Source organism: Piliocolobus tephrosceles, chromosome 16 (genome assembly GCF_002776525.5).
Source record: "Piliocolobus tephrosceles isolate RC106 chromosome 16, ASM277652v3, whole genome shotgun sequence".
Classification (NCBI taxonomy): Eukaryota; Metazoa; Chordata; class Mammalia; order Primates; family Cercopithecidae; genus Piliocolobus; species Piliocolobus tephrosceles.
In genome coordinates, this window is record NC_045449.1 from 3385490 (window position 1) to 3411217 (window position 25728).

Genomic DNA, 25728 nt, shown 5'->3' on the forward strand with positions numbered 1-25728 from the left:
CCGAATAGCCAGCATCACTACTCTGGTGCTTTGGGGCCCTTATGAAGTAAGAGTGACAGAACACGAGCACCGTGATACCAGGACGGGCCATTTGATGACCAAGTGACTGACCGGAGAGGGGAGCGTCTACGGCGTGGACATGGGGAAACAGGGACAGTTCGGATCCCGGACAGCACGGGAGAGACCATCACACTGCTCAGAACCACGCACAGTGGAAAACTTGGGAACTGTTTCAGGAATTTTCCATTTAATATGGGCTTTAGTATCTGACATTTGGCCAGCATGATCAGCCATTTGCTCTCATCTCAGAGCTTCCAGATAATCGCATAATTTGTAAAATGACATTTATAAAGAGACAATATGTTTCATACCTGTCGTGGATACTGAGAGAGAGAGAGAGACTATGACTGCCTCCTAAACTCGTGGTTGCCTGGGTGCCTCTGGATCAGGCCCGCCTGAGCCTGGGCTCCTTTGGGGGTCTGGGAGTAGATGCAGCGATGGTGGCCCCCTCCTGGAAACCACCCCACAGCCATCCCTACCAATCACAGGAAGGCTTACGATGCTCTGGGGTCCCTGCAGGGATGCTGACTCAAACAGATGTTTCTGCTGAGCCAGGAACAGACAGTGGGCCAGCAAAGCCCGCACCAAGCGAAAGGAGGGCCTAGGCCTATGGGATACAGAGTTCCCTTTGAATGAACTACCTGCCCCATCTGGCAGGAATCGGCCTGGCTGCATCCCCTCCCATGAAGGCTTCTGGAATGTGCAGGGGCAAAAACACTGCTGCACAGACATGCTCCTGGCAAGGGGTCCTGCGGGTGCCTTGTCGGGTTCTGGAGTGCTGTGAGCCGCACAGCATCGGTCCCCCTTGCTGCTCGGGCCATCTGCCTCTCCCTCTCTGCAACCTGCCTTCCAGGCAGTTGTGCCGTGAAGACCTGGGCAGCCCGGGTGCAGCAAGCTCTCCTGGGGCTCAGTACATGCAGCAAGAAGGCCAGCACGCAGCCCTGCATCGTCCTCTGAGCCAGTCTGCTGCATCGTGCTTGGGTTACTCCCTGGCCCAGCTAAGCACCTGCGGCCAGGGGAGGATGAGACTAGGAAAGGGGACTCCGGTCACATGGTTCAGTCCAGGAGAGAACTTTTCCAGAAGTCCATATAACCCGAGTCTGAGCTTCAGGTCTCCAAAAACAATAATCAAAAGCTGGGCATGGGGCAGGTCTTCTTTTCTTACTTGGGGCCACAGTCACTAGACTTTCTGGTGTCTGAAGTACACACTGCTCTGCTCTCTGTCTACAAGTGAACCACAGATGGGTCTGCTGACCAGGAGCCTGGGCTACTGTGCTCTCACGCTCTCTCGCCCACACTGACATTTGTAAAGAGCTCCCAGCTGGGTCTCTCTCAGAAGGCACTCATTTGGGATCTGGCTGATGGCTCCTGGCTGCCTTATTAGAGTATGCTCTGAAGGGAAGTTCTTGGCCGAGATGGAACCTCACAACAAGCATGGCTTAAAAGCTGTCCACTGAACTGTCCAGGGAAAGGATGACCCACAGATGGTGTCAGGAATGTTAACCAGGTAAAATTCGCAGCAGTCCTTTGGCGAAAGAGTTTGCTGTCTTAAGATTCCTTCTGGTTGAGGTGTCTCCGGAGCATGACCAGAGCTGCCCCGACAGCTGCGTCCACATCCTGCCCAAAGGACACGGGCAAAGGGAAAGCCCTCTGCACCTCCTGCTTCAGCACCTCGTTCCTGGACAGCGCACTCCCACTGCCCATCACGCGCTCTACGCCCCACTCCTGGAGCTGCTGAATCGGAAGCATGGAGTGCAGGTTCTGAACAATGCCTCGGCACACAGCCCGGGTCACGTGCCCCAGGGAGAGGTCAGAGGAGGAGATTCTGGTCACGGAGGCCAGCTGGTCCGGCAGGTGCCTCTCCCCCAGCACTGTTGGGATGATGGTCAGGTGGGTATCTCTCTGCTGCACAGCTGCCTGGATCATGCGTGAATACACAGTGGATTCTTCAACCTCCAGGCCTGCCAGAGACAGAGAAGATCTGTGTGAGCTCATGCAGCCCCCTCGATGCAGGCTGAGATGGTACAGAATTCCCACAGGGCGGGAATAGCGCTACTTGCTGCTTCTCCTCCCGCTGCAGCTGGTGGTTCTGGGCTCAGGGACTTCTATAGCCAGGCTAGCTGTACTCTGCCCTGGATCCCCGCCCGCTGTCTCAGTGCAACATCAGGGTGAGGTCTTGTAAGTGCTGCTGTGAGCCCTAACCCTAACCCAGGCTTCTTAACCAAGGGGACCAAGTGTATATACTGATTAAAAACTATCATTGGCCGGGTGTGAGGGTTCACTTCTGCAATCCCAGCACTTTGGGAGGACGAGGTGGGTGGATCACCTGAGGTCAGGAGTTCGAGACCAGCCTGGCCAACATGGTGGAACCCCGACTCTACTAAAAGTACAAAAATTAGCCAGGTGTGGTGGCAGGCATCTGTAATCCCAGCTACTCAGGAGGCTGAGGCAGGAGAATTGCTTGAACCTGAGAGGCAGAGGTTGCAGTGAGTGGAACTTGTGCCACCGCACTCCAGCCTGCGCAACAAGAGCAAGACTCCATCTAAAAAAAAAAAAAACAAACCAAAAGCTATCCAATAATATCATCATGGATGTTATTAGAGTCATTAGCAGCATCAGAAATCCCAGGATCCGGCCGGGCACGGTGGCTCAAGCCTGTAATCCTAGCACTTTGGGAGGCTGAGACGGGCGGATCACGAGGTCAGGAGATTGAGACCATCCTGGCTAACACGGTGAAACCCCGTCTCTACTAAAAATACAAAAACTAGCCGGGCGAGGTGGCGGTGGCTGTAGTCCCAGCTACTCGGGAGGCTGAGGCAGGAGAATGGCGTAAACCCGGGAGGCGGAGCTTGCAGTGAGCTGAGATCCGGCCACTGCACTCCAGCCTGGGCGACACAGCGAGACTCCGTCAAAGAAAAAAAAAAAAAAAGAAAGAAAGAAATCCCAGGACCCAGGACTGATCACTGTCTGGGCCACCCTCGTTATGTGCACAGGACACCTGAAAGCCAAGAAGGAAGGATGAGTTGACCATCCTACAACTTGCTTTTCTGTGTCAAGCCAGAATCCCGGTTGGACTTTTCTCCCTGACACCATGTTAGCTCTGCGTTTGTTTTTGTTTTGTTTTGTTTTTTTCTGAGACTCACTCTGTCGCCCAGGCTGGAGTGCAGTGGCACGTATCCTATCGGCTCACTATAACCTCTGCCTCCCTGGTTCAAGCAATTCCCCAGCCTCAGCCTCCCAGGTAGCTGGGATTACGAGCCCACACCACCACACCCGGCTAATTTTGGTATTTTTAGTACAGATGAAGTTTGTACTAAAGCTCTCAATCTCAAGTGATCTACCTGCCTCAGCCTCCCAAAGTACTGGGGTTACAGGCATGAGCCACCATGCCCGGCCAGCTCTGCATTCTTAAAACAAACAAATGAAAAAAAAAAAGGACGAAGCACGGTGGCTCACGCCTGTAATCCCAGCACTTTGGGAGGTCAAGACAGGCAGATCACTTGAAGTCAGGAGTTCCAGACCAGCCTGCACAACATGGTAAAACCCTGTCTCTACTAAAAATACAAAAATTAGCCAGGTATGGCAGTGTGTGCCAGTAGTCCCAGCTACTTAGGATACTGAGGCATAAGAATCACCTGAACCCAGATGGCAGAGCTTGCAGTGAGCTGAGATGGTGCCACTGCACTCCAGTCTGGGTGACAGTGCAAGACTTGGTCAAAAAAAAAAGCCTTTGCTTTCAATACACTTTGACCTTAGAAATACTTTTGATCTCTAACCTAGCATTACCTGAGGGAAAGCAAACATCGCCTTGATAAGAAGAAAGTTATCAACACTGGGGTGTCTTGAGAGCACTGTGGGCCCATCTCCAGACTTTCTGATTTAACTGGTGTGGGTTGCAGGCTGAGGGCTGGAATTGGTGAACACTTGCGGGTGATTCTTATACACAGCCAGGCTGGGGAGCCCCCGACCTAGACCTAGGGCTTCTCCATCCTAGGGTTTCTACAGCCTGAATGTACAGATGAGTCACTCAGGGTTTTTTTTTTTTTTTTTTTGGGTTGGAGTCTCGCTCCGTCACCCAGGCTGGAGTGCAATAGCATGATCTTGGCTCACTGCAACCTCTGCTTTTCGGGTTCAAGTGATTTGTCTGCGTCAGCCTCCCAAGTAGCTGAGACTACAGGCGCCATGCCACCATGCCTTGCTAATTTTTGTATTTTTAGTAGAGACAAGGTTTTACCATATTGGCCAGGCTGGTCTTGAACTCCTGACCTCATGATCCGCCCTCTTCCGCCTTCCAAAGTGTTGGGATTACAGGTGTGAGCCCGTAAACATGGGCTCACGTAATCACTGCGCCCGGCCAGGGATCTTTTTAACACATCGCTTGGACTCAGATTGCCTAGGGCTGACCTTAAGGTTCTGCATTTGTTAAAAGCTCCCAGAGGAAGCTGTCCTGCAGGCCCTGTACTGTGGACCAGGCTTTCTGAGGAGAAAGTTCTAGAGCAGTGCTTATGAACACTCCAGGCCTCAGAATCACCTGAGGAACTTTTATAAAACATCACGCTCAAGGCCCACACCCAGTCCAATAACTCAGAATTTATGGGTGTGGGACCAGGATGCAATGCTATTTTTAAACTCCACAATACTTCCCGGGTGTGGTCACTGCTAAGACCCACCAATCTAGAGAGTCACCAAGGAGTCACACCATGGGAACATTGAACCTCTGCAAATGCAGGGGCGCAGGGGCACAATCTCAGCCCCACTGCAACCTCCACATCCCGGGTTCAAGCGACTCTCCTGCCTCAGCCTCCCAAGTAGCTGGAATTACAGGCGTGTGCCACCACACCTGGCTAACTTTTGTATTTTTAGTAGAGACAGGGTTTCACTATGTTGGCCAGGCTGGTCTCGAACTCCTGACCTCAGGTGATCTGCCCGCCTCAGCCTCCCAAAGTGCTGGGATTACAGGCGTGAGCCACCACGCCTGGCTGTTTTATTTTTTAAATCATGTTCTTGTCTTTCTTTAGTAAAAGTTCAGGAAAAAAGGTTGTTTTTTTTTTATAGACAGGGTCTTGCTGTGTTGCCCAGGCTAGACTTGAACAACTCTGAGCTCAAGCGATCCTTCCGCCTCGGCCTCCTGAGTAGCTGGGATTATAGCCACGTGCCACCATGCACAGCACCAACAACGGTTGTAAGGGAAGGTTAAAACATACTCAAGGTCTTCTTCCTCTCTGGGAAATACTTGGGCCATGACCCAAGCTCTGGGGTACCTGAAGGAAGGTGAATCCCAGCTGGAGGCCTGGAAGAGAGGCCTGGCCTCTAGCAGAGTGTCTGCATCCTCAGCTCCCCCTAACCTATTAGTGAAGACTCATGGAGGCCAAAGCTGCTATGAGCTGTTGAGTTAATTTTAACCCATGGACTTAAGACCACAAGACACTGGAGCTGGGGGAAGGGACTTGCCAAGGCCGAGACTTAGGGACACAGCTGGGAACCAAGGCCCCTCTCCTAGGTTCCACCCCGCACCGTGCTTCTCTGAGAAATGCCTACATCGGACCGGGCGTGGTGGCTCACACCTGTAATCCCAGCACTTTGGGAGGCTGAGGCGGGCGGATCACGAGGTCAGGAGATCGAGACCATTCTGGCTAACATGGTGAAACCCCATCTCTACTAAAAATTAGCTGGACGTGGCAGCAGGTGCCTGTAGTATCTGCTACTTGGGAGGCTGAGGCAGGAGAATGGCGTGAACCCAGGAGGTGAAGCTTGCAGTGAGCCGAGGTCGCACTATTGCACTCCAGCGAGACTCCATCTCAAAAAAAAAAAGAAGAAAAAGAAATGCCTACATCAGGCCGGGCACGGTAGTTCATGCCTGTAATCCCAGCACTTTGGGAGGCCGAGGCGGGTGGATCACTTGAGGTCAGGAGTTTGCGATCAGCCTGGCCAACATGGTGAAACCCCGTCTCTACTAAAAATACAAAAACTTGCCAGGCGTGGTGGCGGGTGCCTGTAATCCCAGCTACTTGGAAGGCTGAGGCAGGAGAATCCCTTGAACCCGGGCGGCGGAGCTTGCAGTGAGCCAAGATCACGCCATTGCACTCTAGCCTGGGTGACAAGAGTGAGACTCTGTCTCAAGAAAAAAAAAAAAAGAAACATTTACATCGCACTTCCTATGGGCCAGTCTTCTCAGAATATAAGTGCATTGTAAGTGAAATATGCACCATTGTAAGTCGAGGAGCATCTGTCTATGGAGAGCAGAGAAAACCTCATAACTTCTACCCCAGGAATAAGAGAAGGGAGCAGGAGGGGAAAAGGGGGGAGCAGGGAGGGCGGGGGATAGCTGGGGAGACTGTTAGGAAGGTTCACAGTCAAGGTTGAGGGAAGGGTGCCTGACCCAAAGAAAAAAGTAGGTGATGGCAGCTCAGAGGACAAGAAGAAAAGAGGCTGCAAGCTCAGATCCCGAAGGATGGGAGAAATATGCCAGGACCTGGTGGGGTCTGAGACCTGCATGTGGACGCTGAAACAGCGCATGAAACTCCAAGACCTTGCCGGGTAGAAAGGACAGGCAGAGAACACAGCGCCGTGTGGACCACACCTTACCTAGATCTGCCATCCACTGAACCAGCATGTGGACGAACGTGGCCAGCACATTGCCCCCGTTGAGTGACGCGGCCACCCCCAGGTAGGTCCTGCCAAAGTATGGGAAGTAGGCGACTGGGGCCGTAGGGTCTGGAGTCTCTCCAGGCTGGAATCCCGAAGGCATGGAGGCTGCCAGCTGAACCGAGGTGCTGATGTTGAGAACTAGGGTCCAGAGAAAGCAGAACTTAGGCCTGTCGGGATAACTAAGAGGTCACGAGTCACAGTTCGGCAGTGAGAGCGGGTGGGGTTTTAAAAATATGTCCAGGGTAGTTAGAAGGGCAAGGTGTTGAAGAGATGTTGATCAAAGGATTTTTTTTTTCTTTTTTGAGACAGGGTCTCGCTCTGTCACCCAGGCTAGAGTGCAATGGTGCGATCTTGGCTCACTGCCTCACAGGTTCAAGCAATTCTCTGCCTCAGCCTCCCGAGTAGCTGGGACTACAGGTGTGAGCCACCACGCCTGGCTAATTTTTGTATTTTTAGTAGAGACGGGGTTTCACCATCTTGGCCAGACTGGTCTCGAACTCCTGGCCTCATGATCCATTCACCTTGGCCTCCCAAAGTGCTGGGATTACAGGTGAGCCACCGCGCCCAGCCGATACTCCTCCTTTTTCTTTTTTTTTTGAGACAGAGTCTTGCTCTGTCACCCAGGCTGGAGTGTAGTGGCTGGATCTCAGCTCACTGCAAGCTCCGCCTCCCGGGTTTACGCCATTCTCCTGCCTCAGCCTCCCGAGTAGCTGCGACTACAGGCGCCCGCCACTTCGCCCGGCTAGTTTTTTGTATTTTTTAGTAGAGACGGGGTTTCACCGTGTTAGCCAGGATGGTCTCGATCTCCTGACCTCGTGATCCGCCCGTCTCGGCCTCCCAAAGTGCTGGGATTACAGGCTTGAGCCACCGCGCCCGGCGATACTCCTCCTTTCAAGAGGTAGAACCTGACTCCCCTCCTCATGAAAAGGGGGCTGGACTTAGTGACTCACTTCTAGTGAACAAAATAAAGCACAAGAGACAGTGTGTGACTTCAGAGGCTAAGTCCTAAAAGGCACTGTGGCTTGTGTCTCGGTCACGCTGTCTTCTGGATCACTTGCTCTCGGGGAAGGCAGGTGCCACGTTGTGAGCAGCCCTGTGGAGAGCCTCACATGCCAGGGAACTGAGGCCTTCTGCCGACAGCATCACACGTGGGCTCGGGGGCAGATCCCCCAGGCTCAATCAAGCCTTTGGAAAACCGCAGCTCCAGTGTGAATGCAACTTCACAAGAGACTTTGAGCCAGGCCATCCCGCCCCACTCAGAATCCTGACCCTCAGAAACTGTCCAAAATAATAAACGCCTGTTATTTTAGGCTACTATGTATCAGGGTAATTTGTTACACAGCGAAAGAAAACTGTGACAGGGTAAGACCTCAGACCAAGGGCTTTATCCCCTGGAGAGGCTTCATTCATTGGCAGGGAGCACCACTCTTGCTCATTTCCAAAGTATTCCCTCTTTTATGTTGTGGCTTTTATTTTTGTTTTTGTTTTTGTTTTTAAGACAGAGTTTCATTCTGTCACCCAGGCTGGAGTGCAATGGTGCAATCTCAGCTCACTGCAACCTCTGTCCCCAGGTTCAAGTGACTTTCCTGCCTCAGCCTCCCAAGTCGCTGGGATTACAGGCACGTGCCACCACGCCCGGCTAATTTTTTTGTATTTTTAGTAGAGACGGGGTTTCACCATGTTGGCCAGGCTGGCCTCGAACTCCTGACCTCAGGTGATATACCCACCTCGGCCTCCCAAAGTGCTGGGATTACAGGCCTGAGCCACCGCGCCCAGCCCCAAAGTATTCTCTTAACACCTTCCCTGTCACCAGCAGGGGGAAATCCCCTGGACCCAGCACAGAGTGGATGATTTTCTCCTCTAATTCCAGGCCAGAGCTTGGGGACTGTTCCAGCAGTGCCTTCTCCACTTCTCCTGAGACCTAGCTAAAAAGCCTGCTCATCCCAATCTGTTTACGGGCCAGAGCGCAGCATCCAATTTTCCCACCCACTCAGGGGGTCAAAAGCAAAGAGAGCAAAAACAAGCTTCAGGAAGCCAATACCGTTTGCTTTCTGCCACGTCAAGCTTCCCACCGTGACTACAAACTGGAAGCAACACGCCCTCTACCGTCCCCTCAGGTGGAGGCGACAACACTTTTGTTTCTTTCATTCTCACTTACATTTTGTAGCATTTATCAGTGCTGTTTGAAAAAATTCCAGTGGCTGGGCACAGTGGCTCACGCCTGTAATCCCAGCACTCTGGGAGGACGAGGCGGGTGGATCGCCTGAGGTCAGGAGTTCAAGACCAGCCTGACCAATATGGTGAAACCCCGTCTCTACTAAAAATACAAAACTTAGCTGGGCGTGGTGGCGCACACCTGGAATCCCAGCTACTCGGGAGACTGAGGCAGGAGAATTGCCTGAACCCGGGAGGCAGAGGTTACGGTGAGCTGAGATCACGCCATTGCACTCCAGCCTGGGTGACAGAAAAGAAAGAAAAGAAATGAAAAGAGGAGAGGAGAGGAGAGGAAAGGAGGGAAAAGGAGGGGAAAGGAGGGGAAAAAGAAAAGAAAAGAAAGGGAAAAAGAAAAAACTCTAATCAGGAGGCCATTAGACAAAGGTGTGGCTCTCGTACTATGAATTCCTATGTGAACAAACCAAACCCCAATGTAAACAGTAAAATGAAACTGGAAACTACACCGATCAGAAACCACCAACGAACCTCTAACTCCGAATTGTCCACTCTCACCAGTCAGAATTATTTTCTGTGTCTGGCTTCTACAAACACCTTATGAAAGTCTTCCCTCATACCCCTCTCAGTGGTGTACTAGCCACCTGCTCTCTAGTGCTACCCTAATTCATGAATCACTGAATGCTCAAATAAACTTCTTAAAACTTAAAGGTACTTAAATTTTTCTTTTCCTATTGTTTTTTTTTTTTTTTTTTTTTTTTGAGACAGAGTCTCACTCTGTCACCCAGGCTGGAATGTGGTGGTGTGATCTCAGCTCACTGCAACTTCTGCCTTCCAGGTTCAAGCAATTCTCCTGCCTCAGCCTCCCGAGTAGCTGGGATTACAGGTGCCTGACACTAATCCTGGCTAATTTTTTGTATTTTTAGTAGAGATGGGGGTTTCACCATGTTGGCCAGACTGGTCTTGAACTCCTGACCTCGTGACCACCTGCCTCAGTCTCCCAAAGTGCTGGGATTACAGGCGTGAGCCACTGCAACCAGCCAAATAAGCTTTTTAAAATTTAAATGTACTTAAGTTTTTCTTCTATCCAACATTCAATCCTTTTTCAGCTATGTGTATATGCCACATTTTAAAAATTCATTCACGACCAGGCGCGGTGCTCACACCTGTAATCCCAGCACTTTGGGAGGCCGAGGCGGGCAGATCACGAGGTGAAGAGATTGAGACCATCCTGGCCAACACGGCGAAACCCCGTCTCTCCTAAAAATACAAAAGTCAGCTTGGAGTGGTGGCACATGTCTGTAGTCCCATGTACTCGGGAGGATGAGGCAGGAGAATCGCTTGAACCCAGGAGGCGGAGGTTGCAGTGAGCTGAGATTGCGCCACTGCACTCCAGCCTGAGAGACAGAGCGAGACTCTATGTCAAAAAAAAAAAATTGGAAGGAGAATGCTTTGTAGGTGGCATCTGTGTCTCACTCAATTCCGACCATCCTGCTGCTTTCAGATTGAGCATAGCTTGGTTCCCCTCCTCTGCTGTCAACCTGTGAGTACCTGACCAGCCCTGGCCTCTGGCCTCGCAGCGCCGCCAAGCGCCATGTTGCCCCACGTTCTCACATTTTTAAATGGTTGAAAAGAAATTAAAAGAAGAATTTTTCATGACACATGAAAATCATATGGCATTCCTATTTCAGTGTCTACGAACAATGTTTTACTGGAACACAGGGACACCCGTTCATTCACACATTGTCTAGGGCTGGTTTCAAACTCCTACAGCAGAGCTGAGCAGTTACAACAGAGACTGCATGATCCACAAAGCCGAAAATATTTACAGAAAATATGTTCTGCCCTTTAGAGAAAAAGAGGCAACCCCTGCCCTTGACACGGCTGCCTCTACCCTTACCATGAATACACAAAATACTCTGCACTTTCTTGTATCGTTTTGTTTTAAGACGGAGTCTCGCTCTGTCGCCCAGGCTGGAGTACAGTGGTGCAATCTCGGCTCACTGCAAGCTCCGCCTCCCGGGTTCCAGCAATTCTCTGCCTCAGCCTCCCAAGTAGCTGGGACTACAGGCACCTACCACCATGCCAGGCTAATTTTTGTATTTTTAGTAGAGATAGGGTTTCACCATCTTGGCCAGGCTGGTCTTGAACTCCTGACCTTGTGATCCGCCCGCCGAGGCCTCCCAAAGTGCTGGGATGACAGGCGTGAGCCACCGCGCCCGGCCAATTCTACACTTCTAATCAGATCTGACATCACTTCCATCAACAAACACACAGTAACCAAAACCCTCATCAGCTCATCCATTTTCTTGGGCCCGTAGTCACATAGAAACCAGACAGCTAGAAAGAGCCATTTCCCCCACCTGACCCCACAGGGGGTCAGCACAGATGGCCGGTGCTCAGGGACAGAATTTGCCCTGCTGGCCTGTAAGCTCCCTCCATAGAGGATTTTACCTGCAAGGAAGAGGGTGCTTTTCACCTTTACAGAATAATGATCTCCAGCAGGATGCCGAGGCTGCTAAGCTCCGCGTGCCTGCAGACTCGCACAGCGTTGGTGCTTACGAGGCAGGCGACAGTGTAAGTCTGAGAACAGAACAAAAGAAACACTTACCTGCATCTGTCCTCTGGGCCATGCAGGAATAGACAGAGGCCTGTAAATCACCCAAGGCCACTCCCACCTCCGTCCCCTCTGGGATTTCAAACCACATTGTGGAAGTTCTGCCTGCCACACTGCCAGGCTCGGCGATGTCTGGGAGCAGGTGGACGGGAAAACCTGAGCTCCTCAGTCTGGAAAACAAAAGTGGACACCTACGTGGACCCACACTTAGGTTTCTGGAGTTTAAGGGATCCTTCCTTCCTTCCTTTCCCCCTCCCTCCCTCCCTCCTTCCTTTCCCCTTCCTTCCTTCCTTCCTCCCTCCCTTTCTTCCTTCCTTCCTTTTCTTTCCCTCTTTCTTTCTTTTTTACTTATTTATTTTTTTGAGACAGAGTCTTGCTCTGTTGCCCAGACTAGAGTGCAGTGGCACCATCTCAGCTCACTGCAACCTCAGCTTCCCAGGTTCAAGCAATCCTCCTGCCTCAGCCTCCCTAGTAGCTGGGATTACAGGTGCACACCACCATGCCTGGCTAATTTTTCTATTTTTAGTAGAGAAGGGGTTTCGCCATGTTGGCCAGGCTGGTCTTGAACTCCTGACCTCACATGACTCACCCGCTTCAGCCTCCCAAAGTGCTGGGATTACAGGCGTGAACCCCTGCACCCGGCTCCTTCTTTCTTTTTTTCAGACAGGGTCTCGCTCTGTTACCCAGGCTAGAGTGGAGTGGTATGATCACTGCTCACTGTAACCTCAACTTCCCCGGCTCAAGCAATTCTCCTGCCTCAGCCTCCCAAGCAGGCATACTCCCCCACACCCAACTGCTTTCTTTTTTGTTGTTGTTCGTTTGTTTCCAGGAAACTCTGCACAGGAAAGTGCTATGGGACACACAGGGCCGAAGAGGGGATAGAACTCAGAGCCGTCACAGGCAGCTTCTCTGGCTTTTTTAAAACCATGAGCTTAGGCTTTGTCAATAGAGTACAATGGCTTTCATAAGCTTAGGAGTCACCTTCCAGGAAAGAAAACAAACAACATAAGCAGCCGTGATCAAGTCCAGCCTCCCCTGTTTGAGGGAACTCAAAAACTCTGCAAAGGGAGGCAGCCGGAGGTTCAGCGCCATTACGGTTGGTTAGCACAGTCCAAACCAAAGTCAAACACAGCAGGCTCCTGAATATCAAATGCGTTCGTCACTCAGTGTTAGTGAATGGGGGGCTGTCAATTGCACACCACATGCTGGAAAGTCCTTTACCTGAACTACCAGGTGCTTTTTGTTTTATTTCAGAGCTCAGAATTTGGGCCCTGAAGGAAGTGAACTTACAGGGCACTGGATTTCTGTACCTGAAAAGGCAAATGATTGTTGAAAAGAACTTAAAAAGCATCCTTCAAGCCTACTATCTCTAGTTCTTTTTTCTTTTTTCGGAGACAGAGTCTCGCTCTGTCCCCCAGGCAGGAGTGCAGTGGTGCAATCTCGGCTTAATGCAACCTCCGCCTCCTGGGTTCAAGCGATTCTCCTGCCTCAGCCTCTGGAGTAGCTGGGACTATAGACACCTGCCACCATGCCCAGTTCATTTTTGTATTTTTAGTAGAGATGGGGTTTCGCCATGTTGCCCAAGCTGGTCTCGAACTCCTGACCTCAGGTGATCCACACGCCTCAGCCTCCCAAAGTGCTGGGATTACAGGTGTGAGCCACTGTGCCTGGCCCTCTAAGTTTAAGTATTAAAGAGTGAAAGCTGTACTCTGAAACCTACAGACTGGGCCCACGGTCACAGAGAAGGGACAGCCCAGCTGGGGTCTGGGGGGCTGTGGAGGAGGACGGCATGGCTGAAGCCCCTACCCCGGGCCTCAGGGCTGCACTTACACTTGGCCCACCCATGCCCCGTGACTGGGACAGGCTGGCGGCACTGGACCCTGATCCTGGCCTCCGGGAACCCCCCACCACTCCCAGATGGGAAAGCTCCCACTGAAGCATTGGCTCTGGGGTTGCCCTTTCGATTGGAGCAGGAGGAACAGCCTGCAAGGATGGGATACTCACATCTCCACGTTCCAGCTTTGGCTCTGCGTGTTGAAATAGCCCCAGCTAGCAGCATTCTGGTCGGACATCCGGGGTCTTGGCAAGCCACACAGCATGGCAACCACATAGTCATGGATGGTACCCGCTGTGTCGTAGGACTTCAGGAACTCTGGGCTGTTTTTCATACCAAAAACAACTCAACATGGTATAACATGAACTCAGAAGCATGTGCCGCACCTAGCAGCAGGCAGCGGGGACCAGCTGTGCCATGGCCAGGTGGCAGCCACAACCCCACATGCTATGGCTCAAGTCCAGCTGGGTCCCTGGGATCAGGACCTTCCAGCTGCCCCAAGCAAAGCCAGCCTAAGTCAGCCCCAGGGGAAGGGCCTCAGAGGAGGAAGTGTCAAGCCTGGGAAAGCAGACGTCGGCCTCCGCAGCAGCCTCGCAGGCCTGAACACACTGCAAACTCTCCCCGTGACCCTCAGCAAGTCACTTGCCCTCTCTGTCCCTTCCTTTTCCCATCTGGGTGGAACTGGATAACCAATAGAGAGCCCTCTGCAAAAGGATGCGGTTCTGGATCCCATCTAGGTCCAGGCCATGCTCCCTCTTGTCCTGCCAAGACACACTCACTGCAGCACAGCCCAGCAGGCGGGGTGATGCTGACGCAGCCCCGACCCATTCTCATTCTCCCAGAAACCCAGCCCCCAAGTCAAAGTGCAGTTGCCCGTACCAATATTTCAAAAGCCAGAAGATAGTTGCACAGCCAAAGCCCGTGGCCACACTGAGATGAGACTTCGGCTGGGGTAGAGAGGCCAGGAATTCGCTGCTGCATCGGCCATCCTGCCACGTGACCAGGTGGCTAACAGCTCGGGGCTCAAACACAGGGGTAATCCCTCCCTCTATCCATTCACAGCCTGGAACAAAAGAGATGGCCAAAAATGAAGAAAAGAGCAATTGACTAGGCACGGCACGGCCTTGATACTACTCTGCTGGTGAGTGACAAAATATGTGCGAATGGTCCCATGATAAAGCCTGGCGCACCTGTGGGTCCTGATGGCACTGGCTTTAGTGCTTGCCTCTACCACATGATGACTGTGGGACCCTGGGCATGTCACATACTCCCTCCGTTTGCCACACTTCTCTGTTTCTTTTTATTCTTTTTTGAAGTTGATATCTCATCTCCCCACATCCCGTGAGAAGATGTTTGGCACAATCTCAAGTCCCCTGGTCTCTGTCCCTCCAACCCTCATCATGACAACATTATCTAGGCTTCCTGCTACTTGATTACCAGTAAATTTTCTCTTTTCCTTAGGTCTTAGCTGATTGATTTTTATTTTATTTTATTTTTGAGACAGAGTCTCACTGTGTCCCCCAGGCTGGAATGCAGTGGCACCATCTCGGCTCACTGCAACCTCCATCTCCCAGGTTCAAGCGATTCTCGTGCCTCAGCCTCCCGAGTAGCTGAGACTACAGGCCCACGCCACCACGCCCGGCTAACTTTTTGGATTTTTAGTAGAGACAGGGTTTCATCATGCTGCCCAGGCTGGTCTCGAACTCCTGAGCTCAGGCAAATCCACCCGCCTCAGCTTTCCAAACTGCTAGGATTACAGGCATGAGCCACCACGCCTGGCCCTGATTGATTTTTAGATGTCCAAATTTACTTTAAAAAAATCTGACCATGAGATTTTTTTCATCTGTGTCTTGTGACATCCTCTGGATTTCTCTCTGCTCTTATTCAGTGATTTCGCCCAAGGCCAATTTCAGTGTCAGTCTTTCCAGGCAGTGTCTGAAGACCCAGATGCCTCCAGATATTTTTCATGTTCCCATCTTTGAATGCCAGTTTGATCAGTTGTAACAGTCTGGTTCTGAGTTCCTTCCCTTCCATGCTTAAAAGCACTTTTTGTGGTCGACTGTCCCAAATTCTTCACTACTCCTCCAAGAGGTGGCATCTGAATCCTCTTTCCTTGAATATAGAATCACCTTGGTGACGTGCTTGACCAGGAGAATGTGGAGGCAGTGACATCTTGGGACTCCCAAGACTAGGTCATAAGAAGTATTGCAGCTCCCACCCAAGCCTCTTACATAACTCTCTCTGGGGCAGTCAGCCTCCAGATAAGAAGTGTAACTACACCGAGGCCGCCATGCTGAGGAGAGCACGGGCAAAGAGCAGCCGGCATACCGTTTCCAGGTGAGCCCAGCCTCCAGCCTTCCCCACCAAGGTACCAGGCATTGAGTAAAGCCACCATGACTCCCCTGACCAGTCTGTCCACTAGATAAACACTGATAAGCAACCTCCACCATCTCCATGTACAAGTAGCAGTGGGCTAAGCCTTGCCCAATCCCTGACCCAAAAAATCATGAGATGATAAATGCTTGGTGCTTTCAGTCACTAAGTTGGAGGTAGTTTGTTATGCCACAATAGGTCATCAAAATATTACTCCTGGTCAGGCGCGGTGGCTCACGCCTATAATCCCAGCACTTTGGGAGGCCGAGGCAGGCAGATCATCTGAGGTCAGAAGTTCGAGACCAGCCTGGGTAACATGGCGAAACTTCATCTCTACGAAAAATACAAAAATTAGCCAGGCATGATGGCGCATGCCTGTAATCTCAGCTACTCGGGAGACGGAGGCAGAAGAATCGCTTGAACCCAGGAGGTGGAGGTTGCAGTGAGCTGAGATCACGCCACTGCACTCCAACTTGGGCGACAGAGTGAGACTCCATCTCGGAAAAACAAAACAAACAAAAAAATACTACTCCATTGTCTTTTCACATGGAGTGTTGCTGTTGAAAAAAATCTAATGTCAATCTCACCCTTATTCTTTCATATGGGATCTGATCTTTTGCTCTGCAAGCTTTTAGAATTCTGTCTTTGAAATCCTTAAACGTTCACTAGAATATATCTAGCTGGGCGTTGTCTTTATCTCCTCTTTGACATTCTATGGGCCCTTTCAGGCTGGGGTGTTCCATCTTATTTTGCCAATTATAGGAAATTTTTCTCCATTATTTCTTCAAAGATTTCCTCCTCTCCATTTTTATTTTTCCCTTTCCGGTCTATTATTTAGATGCTAGTGCTTCTATTTGTATCCTCAATATCTGTTACCTCGTCAGACGCGGTGGCTCACATCTGTAATTCCAGCACTTTGGGAGGCTGAAGCAGGTGGATCACTTGAGGTCAGGAGTTCAAGACCAACCTGGCCAACATGGTGAAACTCCTTCTCTACTAAAAATACCGAAAAAAAAATAGCTGGGCTTGGTGGCGGGCGCCTGTAGTCACAACTACTCAGGAGGCTGAGGCAGAAGAATGGCGTGAACCTGGGAGGCAGAGCTTGCAGTGAGCCGAGATCACACCACTGCACTCCAGCCTGGGCAACACAGCAAGACCCCATCTCAAAAAAACTGCACTCCAGCCTGGGCAACACAGCAAGACCCCATCTCAAAAAAAAAAAAAAAAATTAGCCAGGCATGGTGGCAGGTGCCTGTAATAACAGTTACTCGTGAGGGGAGATTTAGGCAGGAGAATCACTTAAATCCGGGAGGCAGAGGTTGCAGTGAACCCAGATCGCACCATTGTGCTCCAGCCTGGGCGACAAGAGCAAGACTCTATCTCAAAAAAAATAAAAATAAAAATAAATACCAGTTTTCCACTCCCTTTGCCAACTCTCAACATTACTGAACATTTTGATTTCTTACCATCCAATGGGTGGAGAGTGTGGCGTTGTTGTTTTCATCTGCACTGCTCTAATTACTGACGATGCTGAACATCTTTCCAGATGTTTACTAACCATTTGTATTTCTTCTTCTAGGAATAACCTGTTGGTATCCTTCCCCCGTTTTTCCACAGGGCTGCTTGTTCTCTCTTAGTTACTGGTTCTCTGCATGTACTGACCTGTCCTTTGTCCACTATTCACTACCAGATATTTTCTCCCTGTCTGCTGCTCGCCTTTTAGCTTTCTTTTATGATCCTGGTTTCTCTTCTGCTTTTACTGAGCCTGAAAATGGAGTCTGGAAACCGGCGTAACCACAGGCCTTTCAGAAGACACTAATCGCTCCCTCTCCTCCCCTCCAGCTCGCTCCGGGTGCCCTCACTGAAGCACTTAGCTCTCTGCTCAAGTTACTCCTGTCCGTCTGTGTTGACTGTTTTGGAAGGTAAGAGGCTTCGTTCCTTCATTTCTATCTCTCCCCCAGGGCCTAGCAAAGGCCTTTATATGCTGTAGGTAGGGAAACCAAACTGAATTAAGGCTGCCATTAAAATCGGCAAGACTGGATCCCAAATGTGATTTCACTTGACTCCACGAAGCAGGTTCACCGTCACCGAACTGTGGCCTTCCTCCTTCCCAGAAACAGAAAACAAACCCAGAAGGCATGTGGGCTGGCTCAATAAAATATGAAGCAGCTCCTTCCAACGATGTGGCTGATGGTTTGTGTGGTTGTTAGAGAGCCCAGGAGACAGGCAGAAAGGAAGGCATGTGACCGGACCACAATCATCGGCTCTCTGCTGTCCTCTTTGGGAAGGGTTTTCGTATTAAAAGGACATTTATACTCATTAATGCAAAATTAAGGAGTTTTAAAAGCTTTTACAATCTAGACTCCCTCTGAGAGGTTAGCCTTGATATCCTAATCGCCTTGTGCTCCCACCACTGCTTGGTGCCAAGCAGCTCCCATGGCCCCGGCGGGCCCGACGATAGGTGGACAGGAGGGAGGAAGGGGAGGAGGGAGAGCCTGCATCGGCTCCTACGATTGCCCGGCCCCATCTGGGGGTGATTAAAGGGTGCATCACTAAATGCCAGTCCCACTGACAGGCGAGTCACCAGGCACTTCAGGGCACTCTAAATTGCCGACTCTCCATGTAGAAAGGGATAAATCCAATGTTCAAATCCTCGTAACTACAGCCCCCCAAAGTAGCCATCCATCTTCTGCTTAAAATGTTCATCTGTAGTAAAATGTTGATTTTGTTGAAGCTGAGTGATGGGTATATGTTGGTTCATGGCACTATTCTATTTTTTTTTTTTATTATACTTTAAGTTCTAGGGTACATGTGCATAACGTGCAGGTTTGTTACATATGTATACTTGTGCCATGTTGGTGTGCTGCACCCATCAACTCGTCAGCACCCATCGATTCATCATTTATTTTTTTTTTTTTTTTTTTTTTTTTTTTTTTTGAGACGGAGTTTCGCTCTGTCACCCAGGCTGGAGTGCAGTGGCCAGATCTCAGCTCACTGCAAGCTCCGCCTCCCGGGTTTACGCCATTCTCCTGCCTCAGGCTCCCGAGTAGCTGGGACTACAGGCGCCCCCCACCTCGCCAGCTAGTTTTTTGTATTTTTTAGTAGAGACGGGGTTTCACCGTGTTAGCCAGGATGGTCTCGATCTCTTGACCTCATGATCCACCCGTCTCGGCCTCCCAAAGTGCTGGGATTACAGGCTTGAGCCACCGCGCCCGGCCCATCATTTATATCAGGTATAACTCCCCAATGCAATCCCTCCCCCCTCCCCCCATTCTTCCTATTTTTGTTTGTCTAAATTCAATCTTTTATAATTTCTTTTCTTTTTTTTGAGACAGAGCCTTGCTCTGTCGCCCAGGTTGGAGTGCAGTGGTGCGATCTCGGCTCACTGCAACCTCTGCCTCCCGGGTTCAAGTGATTCTCCTGCCTCAGTCTCTCGAGTAGCTGGGATTATAGGCACACACCACCACACCCAGCTAATTTTTGTATTTTTAGTAGAGATGGGGTTTCACCATGTTGGCCAGGTTGGTCTCTAATTACCGACCTCGTGATCTGCCCGCCTCAGCCTCCCAAGGTGCTGGGATTACAGGCGTGAACCGTCGTGCCTGGCCAATACAATTTCTTCTAAAGTTTGATTTGTTGCTGTTGTTTTCTGAGACAGGGTCTTGCTCTATAGCCCAGGCTGGAGTGCAGTGGAGCAATCACAGCTCACGGCAGCCTCAACCTCGACGGCTCCAGTGATCCTCTCACCTCAGCCTCCCAAGTAACTGGGACTACAAACGTGTTGCACCACACCCAAGTTATTTTCACATCTTTTGTAGAGATGGGGTCCCACTATGTTGCCCAGGCTAGTCTTGAACTCCTGGCCTCAAGCAATACTCCTCCTGCCTCAACCTCCCAAAGTGTTGGGATTTACAGGCATGAGCCACCACACCTGGCCTTAAAAAGTTTTTTTTAATGCCTGCCGTAACAGAGAGCTCCCAACTTCCTACAGGAGTCTCATCCTTCCTTGGACATTCTGCTGGGAAGTCTCTCACTAAGCCACTGTGTCCCCCGGCAGCTCTGGTCCTTCACCAAAAACAACCCCACCAGGCCTTTAGAAGCTCCTTGAGGCCAGGTGCAGTGGCTCATGCCTGTAACCCCAGCACTCTGAGAGGCCGAGGCGGGAGGATCACGAGGTCAGGAGATCGAGACCATCCTGGCTAACATGGTGAAACCCCGTCTCTACTAAAAATACAAAAAATTAGCTGGGCGTGGTGGCGAGCGCCTGTAGTCCCAGCCAGTCGGGAGGCTGAGGCAGGAGAATGGCGTGAACTCGGGAGGCGGAGCTTGCAGTGAGCGGAGATCGTGCCACCGCACTCCAGCCTGGGCGACAAAGCGAGACTCCGTTCAAAATAAATAAATAAATAAGTAAATAAATAAAAGCTCCTTGAACAGACCTGGATTCAAAAGTGGGGTTCACTTGCTGCAATATGACCCTGAGCATATTATTCTAACCTCTCTCAACCTCAACCTCTCATCTGCACAATGGGGACAGTAGTGTAACCCTATGTGACCAGGTTGTTGGGAATATCCAATGAGACCATGCAATTGATGTCCTCAGCCAGGCACCAGGCATGTGAAGTGCTCATTGTGGTTTTACTGTCTTAGTTCTCCTCCTCAAGGCCAAAAAGAACAGGTTACCCCCCTCTGTACTGTGGCAGACCTTCATAAGACAACCAACTAGAAATGCTTAGCAACTGAACCCATAAAAAGGATATGTCGGCCGGGCGCAGTGGCTCCCACCTGTCATCCCAAGTGTCAGCACTTGGGAGGCTGAGGTGGGTGGATCATTTGAGGTCAGGAGTTCGAGTCCAGCCTGACCAACATGGTGAAACCCCGTCACTACTAAAAGTACAAAAACTAGCTGGGCGCAGTGGCGGGCGCCTGTAATCCCAGCTACTCGGGAGGCTGAGGCAGGAGGATCACTTGAACCCGGGAGGCAGAGGTTGCAGTGAGCTGAGTTTGCGCCACTGCACTCCAGCCTGGGCAACAAGAGTGAAACTCCATCTTAAAAAGATACATATATATATGGCCAGGCACGGTGGCTCACGCCTGTAATCGCAGCACTTTTGGAGGCCGAGGCAGGTGGATCACAAGGTCAAAGGATCAGGACCATCCTGGTCAACATGGTGAAACCTCATCTGTACTAAAAATACAAAATTAGCCGGGCGTGGTGGTATGCGCCTGTAGTCCCAGCTACTCGGGAGGCTGAGGCAGGAGAGTCTCTTGAAACCGGGAGGCGGAGGTTGCAGTGAGCCGAGATCACACCACTGCACTCCAGCCTGGGCGACAAGAGTGAAATTCCATCTCAAAAAAAAAAAGATATGCCCTGGAATTTCCCAAATCACAAATATGTAAACAACGACAAATGTGCCCCAATTCAAAAGCATGCCCTCTGTATCCTGGCACCTCCTGTGGCTACAGCCAGTCTCTCGGTTGTCTGCATTAACGTTCTGATACTGACACGGTAAAGAGAACGCTGTGGAAAAGGCACTCCGCTGGGTCCTTCAGGGGAATCCACGAAAACGCTCTCTGGATCCCTCTTCGTGGATAACGTGCTGATGACGTGGGAGTGGGCAGTCCCCTTGTTCGCCTCACATGGGTACAAACAGAATGCTCACCCACGCAGGAGGCAGCCCGTGTTCGTCCATTCCAAGAAACAAGACCCTATTCCCAGTGCAGGATAACCCGACCCTTCTCAGAAAGCCCTGCGGCCCTGCTCTCGTGCGGCCCTGCTCTCGTGCGGCCCTGCTCTCGTTCTGGAAGCGACTGCTACCAGCCTGAGACCATCCCCGAGCCCAGCATACCTTGGCCTGTTTTCCAAAACACGACTCCATGCATCTGGCCCGACACCCCGATGCCCACGACGCTCCGGAGCTGCTGCCGGGGAAGGGCGGCAAGGCACTCGTGCAGGGCCTGGAGGATTCTGCTCACATCCTGCTCCCGCCCCTGGAAGCAGAAGAGAACACACTGGACAGGGGCAGACACAGGGGCAGGGGGAGGCGCAGGCCTCCCAGGATGTCCTGGAGCAGGACTGTGGTGGGCAGCGTCCACTTCCCAACTTCACAGTTGAGGTGCTGCTGCCGGTGAGTTGCAGCAAACTGCCCGGGCCTGCCCTCCACTGGGGTCAGACTCAGCGGAGAACAGCATTCTGTGTGCTATAAACAGAAGAAACAAGGCCAGGCACAGTGGCTCAAGCCCATAATCCCAGCACTTTAGGAGGCCGAGATAGGCGGATTACCTGAGGTCAGGAGTTCGAAACCAGCCTGGCCAACCAACGTGAGGAAACCCCGTCTCTACTAAAAACACAAAAAATTAGCAGGGTATGGTGACGCACACCTGTAGTCCCAGCTACTCAGGAGACTGAGGCAAGAGAATCGGTTGAATCAGGGAGGCAGAGGTTGCAGTGAGCCAAGATCGTGCCATGGCACTCCAGCCCGGGCGACAGAGCGAGATTCCATCTCAAAAAAAAAAAAAAAAAAACAACCAGAGGAATCCACAGAAAGTTCAGAAGAGAAAAAGGGGAAGAGAGTTGTGGCTCACCCCCCAATAAATGTCAGCTCTTTGAGGAACTAGCAAAGCTAAGATCTTAGAAAGGCATTCGAAGGCTGAGTTCTCAGACGTGTTGCTTCCCTCCAGGGAGAGCTGTCTTCCCCTCCTCGGAAACCTTTCACCTGCCCCTGTCAGCCTGCGGCCTTGGTCAGGGGCAGCTCTTGGCTCCTAACAAGCAGGAACAAAGGAAGAGAAAGAAGGGAGGAGAGGAGGGGTAGGATGGGGCAAGGAGTTCAGAGGAAGCACAGCCCTTTCCTAGGCAGTAGCCCCACAGCCCAGCAAGGATTCTACAGACAAGAGAGACCACAACCAAGAGGAAGTGGAAGACAAGAGGCACAGAGAAGCCAGATGGCTACGCAGGATCCCCAGAAGGAAGAAAGAAGAGCAGGGTGGAGACGTGGGGGTGGTGGGCAGGAGGAAGGGTTCTGGGAAGAGACATTTGGTTATACCCTCACTGTCCAATACCAAAATCATTAGCCACATGTGGCTAGTCTGAATGGAAATGTAAATAGAAAACACGCACCAGACTACAATCTAGTATGACAAAAAATATACACTATCTCATTTAATCCTTTTCCTTAAACCCATGGCCACGTGGAGTCTCACTATGTTGCCCAGGCTGGTCTCAAATTTCTAGGATCAAGTGATCCTCCTGCCTCAACCTTCCCCGTAGCTGAGATTATAGGCGTGAGCTGCATACAGCTGCATAGGCTGGAGTGCAGTGGCGTAATCTTGGCTCACTGAAACCTCCGCCTCCCAGGTTCAAGCGATTCTCCTGCTTTAGCCTCCTGAGTAGCTGGGATTACAGGCTCAAACCACCATGCCCAGCTAATTTTTGTATTTTTAGTAGAGAGGCAGTTTCGCCATGTTGGCCAGGCTGGTCTCCAACTCCTGACCTCAGGGATTCGCCTGCCTTGGCCTCCCAAAATGCTGGGATTACAGGTGTGAGCCACCACACCCAGACTTGATTATCATACATCAAAATGATAATGTGTTGGATACACTGGGTTAAATAAAATATGCAATTAAAATTAATTTCATTTGTTTCCTTTTATTCCTTTTAACAGGGCAGCTAGAAAACTGAAAAGGCCACGCCTGGCTCCATTTGTAGGAGTTACATTTCTTTTTTTTGTGAGACAGAGTCTCAATCTGTCACCAGGCTGGAGTGCAATGGCACGATCTTAGCTCACTGCAACCTCCGCCTCCCGAGTTCATGCAATTCTCCTGCCTCATCCTCCCGAGTAGCTCGGATTACAGGCACGCATCGCCACGCCCAGCTAATTTCTGTATTTTTAGTAGAGACGGGGTTTCACCATATTGGCCAGGATGGTCTTGAACTCCTGACCTCAAGTGATCCGCCCACCTCGGCCTCCCAAAGTGCTGGGGTTACAGGGGTCAGCCACCGTGCCCGGCTGCAGATATGACTGTAGATCACTGGTTCCTACTTGGGGTGGTTTTATCACTCACAGAACACCTGGCAACATGGAGACATTTTTGGTTGTCACATCTGGGGAAGAGGGGCAAGTGTGGCCAGCATCTAGTAGGTCAGAGATGCTGCTAAACATTCTACAACGCGCAGGACATCACTCACCACAACAAAAACTCTGCAGCCCAAAATGTCAGCGGCGCCAAAGTTGAGAAACTCTTCGCCACATAGACTAAATCACAGTAGCGCTGTTTGTCCCAGAGCATGATTCATACGTGGTGTGGGGGGTCATGACTGGCCTCCGCTAAGCACTTCATTAGACAGGTGTGGCACACCAGCTGGGACTGAAAGCACACAACAGCCTGCTGAAAGCTGGGGAGGGAGTGCAGAAAAGTTTTCAAGAAGTAGCCATGCCGGGCGGGGTGGCTCATACCTGTAATCCCAGCACTTTGGGAAACCCAGGCGGGTGGATCGGTTGAGGTCAGGAGTTTGAGACCAGCCTGGCCAACATGGTGAAACCCCCTCTCTACTAAAAATACAAAAAACTTTGCCAAGCATTGTGGCGCGCACCTGTAATCCCAGCTACTCGGGAGGCTGAGGCATGAGAATCACTTGAACCCGGGAGGCAGAGGTCACAGTGAGCAGAGATCGCACCACTGCACTCCAGCCTGGATGACACAGCGAGACCCTGTCAAAAAAAAAAAAAAAAAAAAAGTTGCCCTATTTCAAGAGAAAGGGGTACTTTCTGAGCCTACTCTCCCCTAACCCCAGCTCTCCTGCTCACCCCACCAGGGTCAGAGCCAACTTTGCCTCCAATTCATACTCCTTTAAGTAAGAATCCTTTTAATATGCCCTAATGCCCCAATCAAACTAATCTTGAAAGCTTCTATATAGATACAAAGTGCTCCTGAAATCCCTATCCTCAGAAATGCTTCTGAGCCAAATGGACCCTGAACCCTAAACAACCGTGTCCATGCATGTGGCTACAGCTTGTGAAAAACAAAGCTGGGCCGGGCGCAGTGGCTCACACCTGCAATCCTAGCACTTTGGGAGGCTCAAGTGGGCAGATCACTTGAAGTCAGGAGTTCGAGACCAGCCTGGCCAACATGGCAAAACCCTGTCTCTACTAAAATTATAAAAATTAGCTAAGTGTGGTGGCTCACACCTGTAGTCCCAGCTACCCAGGAGGCTGAAGCTGGAGAATCACTTGAACCAGGAGGTGGAGGTTGCAGTGAGCCAAGATCACGCCACTGCACTCCAGCCTGGGCAACAGAGTGAGACTCGGTCTCAAAAAAAAAAAAAAAAGAAAAGAAAAGAAAAAGAAAGCTCTTGGGAGTGGATATTGGCTCAGAAAACCAAGGTTTGTGGCTGAAAGGGGCCTCAGAGGCTGCCTATTTCAACTCAGAGAACAAGCTGAGGCCCAGGAAAAAGTCATGTGAGGTTACACAGAAAGTTCCTTGCTATTAATTTCTATTGTCAATTAGCTGAACGCAGTTCACTTTTCCTTTTTAGGGAATTAACGGGGTCCAGCTCTGAAGATTAACATCTTTTCTTAACCCACCTACATCTCCAACAGAGCCCATGATCCTGAAATTGTCCATTTCTACCTTGAGCTTTCACAAGCCAGTAGTTGTAGTGTATAATTATCAACTCACCCTTTTTTTTTTTTTTTTTTTTTTTTTTGAGGTGGAGTCTTGCTCTGTCGCCCAGGCTGGAGTGCAGTGGCCGGATCTCAGCTCACTGCAAGCTCCGCCTCCCAGGTTCACGCCATTCTCCTGCCTCAGCCTCCCCAGTAGCTGGGACTACAGGCGCCCGCCACCTCGCCTGGCTAGTTTTTTGTATTTTTAGTAGAGACGGGGTTTCACCGTGTTAGCCAGGATGGTCTCGATCTCCTGACCTCATGATCCGCCCGTCTCGGCCTCCCAAAGTGCTGGGATTACAGGCTTGAGCCACCGCGCCCGGCAACTCACTTAATTCTTATAACAACCACATGAGGTAGATTTTCTTATT

At 50.9% G+C, this 25728-nt stretch overlaps 1 protein-coding gene across 4 annotated transcripts in view; it reads right to left on the bottom strand.

The window, feature by feature from the left end:
- Positions 1-225: 225 nt before the first annotated feature.
- The window catches only part of SHPK (sedoheptulokinase), a 36573-nt gene continuing 11070 nt past the window's right edge, over positions 226-25728 (bottom strand). For 2 of the 4 annotated variants that reach the window (XM_026449106.2, XM_026449103.1), the window contains 6 exons: positions 21548-21689; positions 14208-14391; positions 13499-13651; positions 11489-11664; positions 6646-6846; positions 226-2021 (listed from right to left, as the gene is read on the bottom strand). In XM_026449106.2, coding sequence (XP_026304891.1) covers positions 1609-2021; positions 6646-6846; positions 11489-11664; positions 13499-13651; positions 14208-14391; positions 21548-21581 — 1161 coding nt within the window. In that variant the 5' untranslated portion in view covers positions 21582-21689 and the 3' untranslated portion in view covers positions 226-1608. Of the gene's footprint in view, positions 2022-6645; positions 6847-11488; positions 11665-13498; positions 13652-14207; positions 14392-21547; positions 21690-22283; positions 22979-23883; positions 24214-25728 lie in introns of those variants that run through there. The other 2 variants (XM_026449104.2, XM_026449107.1) reach the window with 2 other exon arrangements.